The following is a 15,045-nucleotide window of genomic DNA, read 5'->3' on the forward strand; positions in this document are numbered from 1 at the left end:
GGAAAATTTGTTTGCTTTCATTCAAATATGATTTATCTAGATATATTTATTATAGTGAAGAGATAAGTCATCCTCAGTCTTAATTCGTTGTTGTTTCTTTGTTTTTTTGAGAAAGGATCTCACTGTGTAGCTTTGTCTGGCCTGGAACTCAGGCTGGCATCCAACTCACAGAAAAATTCATCTGTCCTCCCTCTGCCCCACCCAATTAAAGGTGTGTGCCACCAGGCCTGGCATCCACCCTTACTGACAAAGGTAAGCCAATCTGGGACTAGAGAGATGTCTTAGCAGTTGAGAGCTCTTTCTGCTTTCAGAGGATCCAGGTTCAGTGCCTGGCTCTTGGGTGGTGGCTCACAACATTCTGTAGCTCTAGCTCTGGGAGATCCACTGCCCTCTTTTGGCTTCCCCAGGCACCGAGCACACATGTGTTACATAGACATACTTCAGACAATTACTCAAATCTTAAATAAGAAGTAAGCCAGCTCCAAGTAATAAGTCCTGTCAGGAAAGATAAGACTGGCATGAATTTTCATTTGGAAAAACATTTTTGGTGGGGTGTTTCTGCTTAATTTTCTTGAACCAAGTAAATAAAAGTACATTAAAGTCACTTATATTTTTAACATAGCCTGTTCTAAGGGGGCAAACTAACTTGGGGATCTTGGTGTGTCATGTTGTGATGAAATGTCTCCAGTTTCTTCTATTGGAATTAGGAAAAAAATATTTAGACTTACTGGGCGTTGGGTTAAAGGAGCTGTTTCTCAGCCATGTATCTAGAAAAAGGGGGTGCCATATAGTTTGTCATGCATTTTCTACTCTGTCATGGGGAGATTTTTGGGGTGGGCATGATAGAAATTGAACCCAGGGCTTGACACATTCTCTGCAGCTGAACTAGACCCTCTCACGGGCACCTTCAATCTTAGGTTAGGTTGTCGTCATCATCCTTGTTATTAAATTCTAGAAGTTTGTCTTTCTTCTGTAAATAGGTGTATCTAATAACAATTGTTGTTACTTATGCCAATAGTTTTATTGGCATATATTTATTGTACATAGGAACATTTCATACATATATATATACACACATATATATATATAATATATTACTATGACTGTTCTCTCCTTTGCGCCTTCCCCTTTCTTTCCCCCATGTTAGCTCCCTTTGTTCCTTTAGACAGTTTTGCTTCTACTCTCATGTGTGTGTGTGTGTGTGTATATATATATATGTATATATATGTATATATATGTATATATATATATACTTGCAAACACACACACATAGAGGTGGATTTTTCTTTTGGCTGCTAGCTCACAAATAATGACATGGAGACTTATTATTAATTATGAAAGCTCGACCTTATCTTAGGCTTGTCCTACTAGCTCTTATAGCTTAAATTAGCCTGCTTATATTAATCTATGTTTTACCATGTGGCTTTTTACCTTTCTTTCATTCTTTGTGTTCGACTCCCCACATCTCCATGGTGTCTCCTGCGCACCTCCATTATCCTCTTCCTCTCTCTGCCTGGAAGTCCCACCTGTCTCTCCTTCCTAGCTATTGGCTGTTCAGCTTTTTATTATATAAATCACAGCAGTATCTCTTCACAGTGTCCCAATATCCCACAACACATATACATGATTTTGTGTACATAGATACATTCTTAATTGCTTGGCTGCCTGTTTTGTTACTCTGTCTTCAGCACTTGTGGTACCTGGCAATAGCCAGAACACAGATACGACGGCATGAACAGTGGTGGTTATAATCAACTGCAGAACAACAGACCTTCAGTTAGTTGTTCTGTGTGTTGTGATTTAATTGGAATTGGTTTTTAAATCACACTAAAAAGCAAGTTTGCCTTTCTGTTACTGTACAGCTCAATATTAAAGTCTTGTCAGTATATTCTAAAACTTTAGGCTGAATGCCTTTTCTGAAATATCTTTCATGATTAGAAATAGATTTTAGAAAAAGCTACATTAATTTTATATTGTTAGGTACGATTACAGCTTGATTACAGTTTTCTGAGCTAAGATAACATGTTCTTATAGATTTTTGTGAATAGCTTAGTGAATTGAAGTTAACAAGTTGGTAGTTGATATAAATTTAAATATTCTAAAGTGCACTGAAATAATTTGTAGTGAAAAAGGAGTTCAGTTACTGATGTCTTTGAGGAGAGATAGAATTGCAGTGTCATAATTGAATGTTTAACTAAGCCTTACGACTCCACAAGGAGAACATCCTAACTTACTGTTTCTGTTTATTTCAGGGTTGAACACGAGTAAACTCATTTTTCAGAGTTAAAGAATTATTTAAAAAAAACAAGATGGGGACGCCTGGTTCCGGAAGGAAAAGAACACCCGTAAAAGATCGATTTTCTGCCGAAGACGAAGCTTTGAGTAACATCGCTAGAGAGGTGTGTACTGAGGAGCACATGATGCTCCCAGGGGCTGGGGCAGGCAGGCATTTGTTTGTCAGACAGCAGCCGTGGCATGGCTGCTGGGAATAAGACATTATGGTTGGCCTCTTACATATTAATCAGTCTGTTCTGGTTAAATGTTCTTAGATTTGTATCCCTTCTGAATTCAATTTTCTGAGACTTCATCTGAGATTAATTTTTCATTATAATTATGTGGATTATATATGTTTCGGGCATGTCACTTAGGATACTTAGAAGTTTGGCGTTCTGAGAACTGTGTTATGACTCGCTGGGCCTCATAGCTCTCAGAGCTGCTGCTGGGTGAATGTTGACAGAAACTGCAATCTGAGGTTGCTTTTTGAAACATTGCAGTGGTTGGTTATTTATTTATTTATTTATTTATTTATTTATTTATTTATTTATTTATTTATTTATTTATTGTTGTTTGTTTGAGAAATGGTCTCATGTAGCCCAGGCTGGCCTTGAACTTCCTATATAGCCAAGGATGAACTTTGAATTTCTAGTCCTCCTGTCTCCACCTCTCAATGCTAGGATTACAAGCGTGTGTCATCATATCTGGCTGTTATGGTGCTGGAGCTGGATCCCAGGGCTTTGTACATGTTAGACAAGCACCACCAACTGAGCTGGATCCTGGGCTGTGCTGGAGTTTTTGTGTTTAATTCTTGTAGATACTAACAGAGCTTCTAGGGAGTTTTTGTTTCTATTTGTTGATAACTCCAGGCGGGGCGGGGGAGGGGGGATGAAGAGGGTAGGGGAATGGGAAGGGACATTGCTTTTGGATTCTTAGCAGCATTTCCTGTTGTATGTGGGTATTTAGGATAGCTCTCAGCTGGGATTTCTTCTGAGGCGCCAACTATGTTTCAGATTATGACTGTAGCTGCAGACTTGACCTTAGTAAAAGACTCATTCAGGATTAGCATTGTTTCCTTTGGACTCAGTGTACATAGTCTTTGTTTCCTCTTGAAAGCTAGTTAGCATTTGAATTTTAAATAAAAACATTTAATTGTGATTTTATTTGTATGAAATATCAGGGTAGGCAAATCCATAGAAGTTGATGGATTGTGATATCAGAGCTAGGAGCATTAAGGAGTGACTTCTCAGGTGTATGGGTTTCCTTGTGTGTATGATAATGGAAACTTCTGGACTTTGGTAATAGTGATGATTGTACAACTCTATGATTATACTGAAAACACTGAATTATATACTCTAGAAGGGTGAACTTTTAGCAGGTATATATAAAACTGTTAACAACTTCTTCAATCAGGAAAGTTGGCAGTGAGATCCTTTTGGTATTTTAATTTGAACTCTTTTGTTGTTGGTATTTCACAGTTTTTTCTTATGTAGCCTAGCCTGGCCTCAAATTCCCTATGCAGACCTTGAAATTCTGACTCTCCCCAGTCTGTCCTGCCCTACTCCCATTGTGAACACGGGGTTGTGTCACCACACCCTTTTAAAATTACTTCTTAGTGTGTGTGTGTGTGTGTATGAGTGAATGTGTGTGAGTGCGCGCGCGCGTGTGCGCGCGCGCGCCACAGCATGCCTGTGGAGGTCAGGACAGATTTTAGAAGTCATTTTTCTCCTTCTACTGTGGGATCTGGGACTCAAAACTCACATCATCAGACTTGTGCATCAAATGCGTTTACCCTCTGAACCCATTGCTCTTCTACCCTATGTTTTTTAGGGAGAGTCTCTCACTGAACCTGGAGCTGGCTAATTGGGCTAGACTGGCTGACCAGCAAGCCCTGGGGCTTCCCTTGTCTTTCCTTCCTCAGTGCTGGGATTACAGGTGTGCACTGCTTTTTTATGTGAGTCTGTGGGACCGAGCTCTGGTTTTCATGCTTGTTTAGCCAGCATTTTAGTGTAGAAGCCGCATTTTGTAGAAGAGCATTTGGAGTAACATTACCTAAAAGTTGAGTAGGAGAGTACTGAAGTAAAGAAAAGTTACCTAAAAACTGGCTATAAAATTATTTTAGAAGCCAGATATTTTTTGGCTAAAAATGATATTTTAAAAATGAAAAAAAAGTCCTTTTACAGTATTTACATAAGTTACATACTTTTAGGTAAAAATTAAAATTACTGTACTGTTTGGTTTAAAATTGGAGGTGGGTAGGGGAGAGGGTTTGGTAGTAAAAGCATTTGCCCCACAAGCCTGGCATGTTCAGATCCCAGAAATTCATATAAAGAGCCAGATGTGGTAGCACACATCTGTAATCCTTTCATACTTATGCTGAGATGAGAGGAGGAGGCAGGAGGATTGCCTGAAAGCTTGAGGGCCAGGTAGCCTGAAGTACATAGTGTAGCAGAAACAAGAGACCCGGCCTCAGCAAGGTGGAGGGCAGATCCACTCTGCCCTCACATGTGCTCTGGAGCATATGCGGATATACCACCACCACCACCACCACCACACACACACACACACACACACACACACACACACACACACACACACACACGCCCTGGAGCATGTGTGTGCACACACCACATACACAGGGGGATAAAATCGATTTTTCTAAAAATATGGGAGTATTTACCCTCCCCCCTTTTTTAAACAATTATATATGATGAGTGATACTCTGAGAAGAAATTGAAGCCACTAGAAAGAATTGCAGATAGCCATTTTTTTCTGTAAATATATTTATTATCATTTTTTAGAGTCTCATGTGTATTCAATCTCTTGCTCATAGCCATCCCTCGTTACCCCCAACTCCTCCACAGCATCCCCCATCTCCCTCCCAACTTCCTGTCCTCTTTTTTTTTTTTTTTTTTTTTAAATAACCCTCTGAGTCCAATTAGTGCTGCCTGTGTGCACACTGGTGTGGGTGCACAGGCAGCCTACCAGAAATCACACCCTGAGAACACTGACTCTCCCTTTCCCAGAACCCAGTTGGCAATAGCTCTTTAGCTAGGGGTGGGGCCTTGTGAGTGCCTCCCCCATTTATGTTGAAATGGTGACTGGCTTGATCTTTTGTAAGTCTCATAGGCAACCACAGCTGCTGTGAGTTCCTTAGTGGCAAGGGCCCTGTCATGTCTAGAAGACACTGTGTTATATCAGTCTTCCCTGATCTCTGCCTCTTAACAATCTTTTTTTTCCTTTAGGCAACCTTGATTCTTTTTAGTGGCTGTGTAATATTTCATTGTGTATGTGTTTGTTTGTTTGTTTTGTTTATATGTTCATCTGTTGGTTCTGCTTTATTGGATTGTCATCTATTGCATAAGGACATAATAGCCATTCAGGCATCTAGGAGAACCAGAAGTTTGTGGGTTTTGGTTATAGATTAACATCCTGAGGAAAAGAGTACAAAGAGGTAGATTGTGCTTAGGTAAAAAGACACTTTCTGGCAGTGCTTGATGGAGTGGCAGTCATAAGAGCTGGTCAGAGCTGATGGTGACGTTGCTACTCTGAGTAACTGATTTATTTTTAGGTCATGGTAAATAAAAGATTAAAAAAACTTTTGGCAAGTACAAAAACTTTCTTAAAATGTGAAGAATTACCATAGTCAGAAGGAATTATGAGTATTAATTCCAGCTTTCATTTAAGGCTGTAGCTTCTTTTTAAAACAAACATGAACTTTGGTTTTTTTATTTATTGTTTTTTGTTTATTTCTCTGTTTTTGAGACAGGGTCTCTCTTTATAGCTCTGGCTGTCCTGGAACTCACTCTGTAGACCAGGCTGGCCTCAAACTTACAGATCCATCTGCCTCTGCCTTGATGAAGGCATCTGACACCACCTGGTTGGTTTTGTTTTGTTTTTTAAAGACAGGATCTCCCTATGTAGTGCTTTCTGACGACTGGGAGCTCGCTGTGTAGACATGGTCCACCATACCTGGCAACGTTGAACTTCTGATATTCATTCAGCACACATTTATTGAGCACCTAATTTGTGTGGACACTGCTATGTTTAGAGGGTATGGAGCTTCTAGCGTGGAGCTTAGATTCTAGAGGGGAAGTAGACACTGAAGACCATGTAATGGATTCTTCCTCAAATTTCAGATACTTAGCGACTTCTTTGTCTTGAAAACCGGTTATCTGTGTGTGCTGTAGTCACTGGCATTCCTAGAATTGAGGAAATATGTCATATGTGTATTTATAACTTTGTTAAGTGCTTTGAGAGAACAGTAAACAGTTTTATTAAGGAGTACCACAGGGGACATGTTTGAAGGCCTTGGGAAGGCTTCCTTGGAGGAAGTGGCCTTTCACCTGAGGTTTGAAGGATGAGGGATATCCCCCAAGGGAAAGGGAGTTGTCAGAGAACTTTTTGCAAGCTTATGAGGCTGAAGGAGTGGAGAATTCAAGGACTAACAGCAGTGGCTAACATTCATTCAGTGGTCACTATTGTACACTCTCTCAGTCCTTTGGTGAACAGCCCCAGGCCTTTATACTTCACTTTTTCATCAGTGAGGAATAGAAGCCATGGGAATGTCTAGTAACGCTGCCAAGGCCATGGTGCTAGAAAGGGCTAGTGCTAGAATTTCCCATGGTTCCTGCCCTCTTAACTATGGTGTCTCTAGTTACCTCAGGGTGACAACGGAGACAGAGGAGAAGAAAGAGGAATTAGGTAATTCAAGTTAGTGGTTTGCAGCTAGGGGCTAGTTTTGTTCCTTGGGATGTTTGGCAATGTATGTAGACATTTGTATCTGTCACAGCGAAGACTGGTGTGGGGAAGGTGCCCTGTGTCTGTCACAGTGGAGGGTGGTGTGGGGAAGGTGCCCTGTGTCTGTCACAGTGGAGGGTGGTGTGGGGAAGGTGTCCTGGCAGTTGTGGGTAGAGGCTGAGGATGTTGCTAAACTTCTCAGTGCACAGCCCAAGGATTAGCAGGGATGAGGCTGAGAACCCTGATGGTAGACTCTCAAAGATTATGTTTAAGAGATTTAGTCTGTACTAAAAGCAGTGGGGGAAATGTTGACGGTGTTTTGCAGGGGAGTGACATGATCAAGAGGATGGTTATTATAGGTTGGAGATTGTATCAGAGAAGAGACAGTGGTGGTTGCTAGGAGATGAGTCATGAAGCACAGGTAGTGGGGTGGTTGTAATGGGGAGATAAGTAGTTGGTGCTTGTGAATGGCTATGGACGGGTGGCAGAGACAGGACTCTGGCGAATGCATCTGGATAGATGGTAGGGAGCGGCAGGAATGAGGGGAAGAGCATGACTGCATGTTGGCATGTGTTGTATTTCATGTGGCTATGAGATGCCCATGTGAAATTTTCAGAGGGTGATTTGAGAATATGGACAGTGAGCTCAAAGGCAAGAGGTGGGCTTTAGCAGATTCTTGATACTTGAATCTGCTGTTGGTACATTTAAGTTACTGAATGTTGTGTGGACGTCATCATCTAGGGAGAAAGGGAAAGATGGGTTCTCTTCACTTGAGTCCTAAAGAGTTCCAGGTCAAGTTTTATCTTAGACCTATTTTTTACTTTATGTATTTGATTCAGATTATTCTGTGCAAATTGGATTTGTCAGAAAAATAATTCCATATGATTCAGAATTACTCCTATTTGTAATTTAAACATGTTCTCAATGTTGGTTCACAAAATTCATAAATGATTATGAAACAGGAGTCATTTTTTCAGTTATGAGAAGTGAATGTTTTTTCATTTTTTCTCAATTAAAAATAATCAAAGTCCCTGCCTTTCTGCTTACTGATTACTTTACTAGCACATCCTCTGAAAGAGCAGGCCAAAGTTGTGACTTTACCCAGAATTTTTTCAGGTGCTTTGGTACACGAGTGGAGCCAGTCTCTGCTTCTCCCTTATCCTCAGCTGAGGAGAGAAGGGAGTGATGGAGCTGGAACACCTCTTTCTCAAGGTCTGCCCACCTCCTGCTGACTTGTCCCTGGTCCCGGGAGACCAGCCAGTGTTGCTCTCAGCACCCCACTGTCCCCGTTGGCTGCTGTCTGGAGTTAAGGGAGCATTATGATGCTAAAGGACTCATTCTGTCTAGGTGTGCTTAGACATTCATCGTCCTCACCTTTGCCATTGGCTCCTTCAGTACAGTACTGTGAACGGGAAGACTCCCCACTACTCCTGTATGGTGACTCACATTCCCTCCCTGGCTTCAGTTGTATCATTGCAGATCTAATGTTTTGCTTTTCTTGGGCTATTTATTGGTTGGTATCCAGACCTCAGTAATTAAACTTCTTAACCTTAGATTTCCTTTCAATTTGGTAAAATTGTTTTTTAAAGATTGTTTTTTACTGTCAAAAGTTCCCTGAGTAAAAAGATGGAACAGTTGTTTGATATTAGGAATTGAGTTAAATTTCCTAGAATGAATTTATTTATTTATTTATTTACACAGGGTTTCTCTGTGTAGTTTTTGGTGCCTGTCCTGGATCTCGCTCTGTAGACCAGGCTGGCCTCAATTCACAGAGATCTGCCTGGCTCTGCCTCCCAAGTGCTGGGATTAAAGGTGTGTGCCACCGCCACCCAGCTAGATTTTATTTTTTTGGTTTTATCTAATACACATTAGTGCTTATGTTCAGAAAAATTTAAATACTTGTCCTCAAGTACCAAAAGCTTCTTTTAAAAAATGGTTAATACAATACATTTCAAGATCTAATTAAGAAAAATGATATTTTACATTTTGGATTGAAGGAAAGTTGCTAGGAACATGGAGTAATAACTTTTATTTGTTAATTTGGAAACCATGGCAACACAATAAATATTATGTCTCTTAATTTGTCTTTCAGTGTTCTTTTGGCCTGAGTGCTATGGAAGAATAAACAAAGTTAACACAGTAAATGCTGAGTATGAGCTACCTGAGTTAGTCATTTTTCTTGAGTGTTTCCCGTGGTTTTTTTTTTTTTTTTTTTTTTTTTGGGGTGTGTGTGTGTGTGTGTGTGTGTGTGTGTTTGAAACACAGTCTCATTATATAACCCTGTCTGACCTCAAATTTATGATCTTCCTACCTCAAGCTTCCAAGTTGCTGGTATGGTAGGCCCATGCCTTCATACACCTAGTGAGTGAGAAAAGATTCACTCCAGGTCAGGCTGGCCTCAAACTCATAATGGCCCCCATGCCTCAGTTCTCCGATTTTGTACTTTGAATCTCAAGTATCTTTAGGTACAAAGATGTGAAATGTGGAGAACTGCTGGGCTAGTAGCTCCTGGCCTACAGTGTGTACAATGGGAGGAGGTGATGCTGGAGGAATGGGGCCACTCAGGAAGGGATTTTTCTGCTGAGGAATTGGAATTGACTTTGAGAGCTGTGGGGCCATAATCAGATTTGACATCCAGGGTAATAACCCTGGCTACCATGGATGTGTCTGGAGGAGAGGTCACAGTGAGAAAGTGGCTGTGTGCATCTTGTTGGGAGATGTGAACTTGAGGAGGTGGTGACAGGGAAAGGAGATGTTTGAGGTTTGGCAAAAGTGATATCGGGTAAGTGGGTCTCAGGGACTAAGTTGTGTAGGGAAGCTAGGGAAAAGGGAAAGAGTCTTCATTTCATCTTCTGGGTAATGGGAAGTAACAGAAGCTATAAACAGAAGGCAACTTAAAGGGGAGATTATGCATTTAATTAGGGATTTATTGAATCTAAAGTTCTTGTGGGACACTATCCATTTTTAATAGCCTATTAGGTCAGGATGGTGGAGAAAAGCCTGTCTTGGACATAAAGATTTGTTGACTTTTATCAACTGAGGTTAGTATCACCCAGGAGGGAAGACAGAATTAAAAAAGCAGGAGGTTAAGCCCAGAAACTCTGGTTCTGTTCAAACTTGAGGGATCTAGGAAAGAAATGTGTGTCCACACAGGATTCTGAAGAGGGACGTTAGAGAACACAGAGGAAAACCAAAGGCATTAGTGCTGCAGGATGCCAAGAGCTTTCAGGAGGAACGAGGCCTTAGTGATGCCAGCTTTCCAGAAAGAAGTGAGATAAGAACTTAGAAATTCCACTGGGTTTGGTGGTTAGAGGTCATTAGTGACCTTTGCCTGAGTAGTTTCAGTCCAGTGATTTGGGCAGAAGCCAGACTGTAGTCATTTGAACCAAGTGAGAAGTGAGGAGGGAGGTATGTGAAAACGTGGCTGCAAAGAGAAGACTAGATTTGAACTGGGCTGGGGACTTGTTGTTACTCACCTTTTAAAGATGGGAGAGACCTTGGATCCAAGGTTGATGAACCAGTAGAAGAAGCTGAAGACAGGAAAGGTGGACAGTTGGGCAGGGTCCTGGGTGGGTGAGTCCTGTATGGCAGTTTGGAGGGGATGTGTTGAGAGTGGTGGGCTTGGGGCAGCATTGACCCAAAACAGTGTGACTTCAGAGAGAGGAAGAGGGAGAGCATAGGAACTGGGAGGGCTGTCCTGGACAGGATGATGTGGAGGGAGGGCCTTCTTCAGGCTACCACCTGTATTTTCTACTTGAAGCACATTCTTAGACACATTTGAAAGGTTCCTTCTGTTGTGGAAAAGCAGTGGTCCAAGAGTAGAAATACTTCATGTAGGAGAGAGAAGAAAAACTATATTGCAGAACTTTCTCCTTGGAGAATGAAAACCATTTACATTGTATTTTTTAGAAACTCTCCCCTTCCGGTTTATTTAAAACAGTCTGTAGTAGTATGACACAGTTTTGAGTGGTACTATTTTGTTTCTGAAAGCCTCTGTGGTTCATTGCATACTTAGAGTATATGTCTTCAAAACAAAACAAAAACACATATCTGTTTGTGTTCACTAGGTACTCTTCATAGCTTTGTGGACCTACTCCAATTTATAGAATGCATGCATGTCTTGTGTTGGTTAACTCTTTTGCCTCTGAATTGTTAGATACTAGATTCAGACTGTTTTTAACAAACATACCTTTGCTCCCATACCAGAATAGTAGTCTCAAGTAAGATGTGCAGGAAGGATTTTATCGAAGGAAACGGTGAGCACTGCCCAGCAGACCAAGCAGGCCCTCCTTTGTTGTCTGTCCAGTGAACACAGTCTATAACAGGATTGACAGGCCTCAGGGGAGCCTCTGATTGCAATGCTGCAGGGAACCACAGCAAGTTTAACCTAGTCCCCATGCCTGGTAAACTGAAGCAGTTAGAGAATGCAAATTTAAAATGCAGAAAGCTTGTGAATGCTTCTGGTTTGAGAAGTTTGACTGTCCTTGTTTCTTGGAGTTTCAGTAGGTTGACCCTATAGTAGATAGCGGGTAGTCTCAAGGAAGGGAGAAACTGAAATTAGAATTAGGAAGCTTTAAAGACTCTAAGGTAAAAGTGCTAAGAGCTGTTGGGAAGAGGGGGGTCTGTTGGAAGGAAACCAGGGATGGACTTAGGAAGCTAAGAGGTCCTGAGACTTGGGATTAAGTGGGGTGGTGTGGGCTCCATTGCTGGAGACTGGGGACTTGGGAAGCGAAGCTGCCCACTGGTGAGGGTGGAGTTGGTTTCACTCACTCTAGGTCTACACTAGCTCATCCACTAGGTGGTAGAAGTGGAGACTTTGATTATGGCTGCGAAGTCAGTTTGTGATGCTGGATTTGAGTCCTTCTCATTGGCTCAGAGCTGAAACCACAATCAAAGATGAGGACAAAGGCTGGGCATAGTAAAAGGAGATTATCTATATCTGGGGTAAAGGAGTGGTCCTAGAACCGATAGGACCAAAACAGTGCAGTTCCAAAGAGAAGAGAACCAGGGCTCATTTGAAAACCTCCCAAAGCAAACCTCTGGTTTGTCTGAGGAGATGGGCTCAGACTTGATGGTTAAGAGTATGGACTACAGTATGAGTCTTAGGATGTGGTTCTTGGCTCTGGTATTTGCTATTAGGTGATATTATTAGCACGTATTTGTCTTCTGTATCTCAGAGGTTGATTTTGTGGATTAAAAGCAACCAGTCATCCAGCCTTGCTAGTGCTCAAGTGACGCAATCAGGGCAGTGTGAGATCTCATTTGCCCACTCTTTGGAAAGTGTGGCTTTTGTTTATTTGTTTGAGATAGAATCTTGCTTTGTTGTCCTTGCTGGATTCAAATTCCTGGGCTCAAGATCCTCTGGCCTCAGCCTCCAGACTAGCTGGGACTATACTTGTGCCCCACTGTGCCAGGTGCAAGTTTGAGTTTTGATTGTGAGGAGATTATTCTGATAATATTGTTTAATTTTAGGTAAAGTTATCCCTTAACAGACTTACTACAGTTTGAATTGGATTCTGACCTGTTTTCATAAGCGTGTTTCTCAGACTGTGTTCCTAGACCATGATGTTTAGTTAATTAGGGGTTATTTAGTAATTGGTCCAAGAAATGCTATATATTCTCTGCCCCTCTTTGAGATCCCTAATGTTTGTTACTAAATATTCTGATTTAAAAAGAAGTTCAGTCCAATATTTCCTAAACCTTCTAGGTCATAAACTCTCCTTCCTCTAGTTTATACATTAAACTTTGTAAACTAGAATTTTGTATATTTTAGTATTTATTTAGCTTGAACTCTCTCTGTCTCTCTTGCTGTTTGTCTCTCTCTTTCTGTATGTGTGTTTGTGTGTACTTGTGTGTGTCTTTAAGACAGGCTCTCATGTAGCCCACGCTGGCCTCCAACTCACTATGTCGACAAGGAGGCAGACTTTTGATCTCCTACCATTATCTCCTGAGTGCTTGGACTGCCGGTGTGTGCCTCCGCACCTCGGAACTTAGGTGGGTTTTGTTGCATTCAGTCTTATCTACTCAGAAAACATAAGGCATAAGTCAGTGGGCCAGAGAGATGGCTCAGTGGCTAAGAGCACTGACTGTTCTTGCAGAGGACCAGGGTTTGATTCTCAGCACCCACATGGTGGCTCCTAACTGTCTATAACTCCAGTCTCAGTGGAGCTCACACCTTCTTCTGGCCTCTGTGGGCACTGCATGTGCATGGTGCACAGACATACATACAGGCAAAACACCCATACACATAAAATACAGATAAAGGTAAAGCTGTGCGGGGTGGCGCACACCTTTAATCCCAGCACTTGGGAGGCAGAGGCAGGCAGAGTTTTGAGTTGGAGGCCAGCCTGGTCTACAAATCAAGTTCCAGGACAGCCAGGGCCGTTTCACTGAGAAACCCTGTCTCCAAAAACCACACACACACACACACACAAAAGAAAACAAATCAAATCAATATAATTCAGTGACCAACACATATGGCATTTTAGGATATTGCATGCTTTTAAAATCTGCTTACTGGAACGTACGATCGTCATCTTTTATCTAATTGCAAAACATTTCATCAGCTCCTGAGAATGCCCTTCTTAATTAGGAGTTCCTCCCTATCTCTTTCTTCCCTGGCAACCAGTAGTCTAGTTTCTGTCTGTGTAAATTTGCTTATTCTTGGTGTTTTATATAAATAGAGTCATGGGTGTCACTTTTCATATCTGTCGTCTTTCACTTAGCAAAGTGTTTTCAAGGTTTATCCATGTTGTAGTCTGTATCACTCTTGTGTTTGTTTTTATGGCTGAGTAGTATTCCATTCAATGGATCCTCCACATTTGTTTATCCATTTACCAGCTGTTGGAATTTGGTGATCTCTGCATTTTGACTGTTATGAGCAAAGCAAAAGGAAACATTTGTGGGGACATATGTCTTCATCTACCTTAGGTACACACACATCTAGAGTGGGTGCTGGGTTTCTGACAGCTCTGCATTTAAATTCTAGAGAAACTGCCACACTTTTCCCAAGCAGTTGGACCATTGTATACCTCCAGCAGTGCTGTGCGCATTCTGATCTCTCCACATTCTTTTTTTTTTTTTTGGTTTTTCGAGACAGGGTTTCTCTGTGTAGCTTTGCGCCTTTCCTGGGACTCACTTGGTAGCCCAGGCTGGCCTCGAACTCACAGAGATCCGCCTGGCTCTGCCTTCCGAGTGCTGGGATTAAAGGCGTGCGCCACCACCGCCCGGCTCTCTCCACATTCTTGCCAGCTCTAGTTACTTTGGCTTAAAAAATAATTTGTTTTATTACAGCCATTCTAGTAGCTGTGAAATGGTGACTCAGTGTATGTGAAGTCTTTTACCCTCTTTTTCCACCTTTCTCATTAAACTTTTTTTTTTTTTTCTTTCCAAACAAGTTTCAAAATTTGTGACACGTTTTTGGTCAAGTTCTTTCCAATAATGAGCACTGACTGAAAACAAACAACAGTAATGACTCAAAACTTCCATATTCAGACAAACAAGTGTCCACACAACATTCTTTCTGAAGATTTTTCCAGGCCAGGCTTCTATGAGATGTTCTCTTTCCACTAATTAGGTAACAAGTGTTAGAGATGAATCTCAGCCTGCCCCTGAGCTCCCAGAGCACAGTTAGTGGCCTTCCCAGCTCTGGCACCTTCTTGGAGTATAGTCAGTGAAGTGTCTTAACACACATAATTGCTGGGGACCTTACCGATGGCAGCTGCACCAGCTCTCTGGAACTGAGGACTGCCTTCCGGCTTTGCACCAGAATGTCGATGACTCTTTCTTCTCTTCAGCGAACTTGCAGGCAGTGAGCTGGGTTAGAGGCCAGTGGAGGGGCAGAGCCTGCATTGATTTGGCTTGGATGGTTCAGGATAATCATGAACAGTGAGGACAGCTACTTCTAGTGACAGGTCATTGTTTTGCTGTCCCTTGCAGCATTACCAGGACAAACATTTGATGGACAGCTCTCTCAGGAGTAGCTTCACTCAAAGCCTCATGGTGCATCTCAACACCCTGTACTTCAGTTGT

The 15,045-nt window shown here is 41.7% G+C and overlaps 1 protein-coding gene across 22 annotated transcripts in view; it reads left to right on the plus strand.

The window, feature by feature from the left end:
* Positions 1-15,045, plus strand: part of Lrrfip2 (LRR binding FLII interacting protein 2) — a 110,643-nt gene that overhangs the window by 21,065 nt on the left and 74,533 nt on the right. For all 22 annotated transcript variants that reach the window (XM_059268770.1, XM_059268778.1, XM_059268776.1 and 19 more), the window contains one exon: positions 2,253-2,399. In XM_059268770.1, the coding sequence (XP_059124753.1) occupies positions 2,310-2,399 (90 nt within the window). In that variant the 5' untranslated portion in view covers positions 2,253-2,309. The remainder of the gene's footprint in view (positions 1-2,252; positions 2,400-15,045) is intronic.

Source organism: Peromyscus eremicus, chromosome 7, assembly GCF_949786415.1.
Source record: "Peromyscus eremicus chromosome 7, PerEre_H2_v1, whole genome shotgun sequence".
Taxonomy (NCBI): domain Eukaryota; kingdom Metazoa; phylum Chordata; class Mammalia; order Rodentia; family Cricetidae; genus Peromyscus; species Peromyscus eremicus.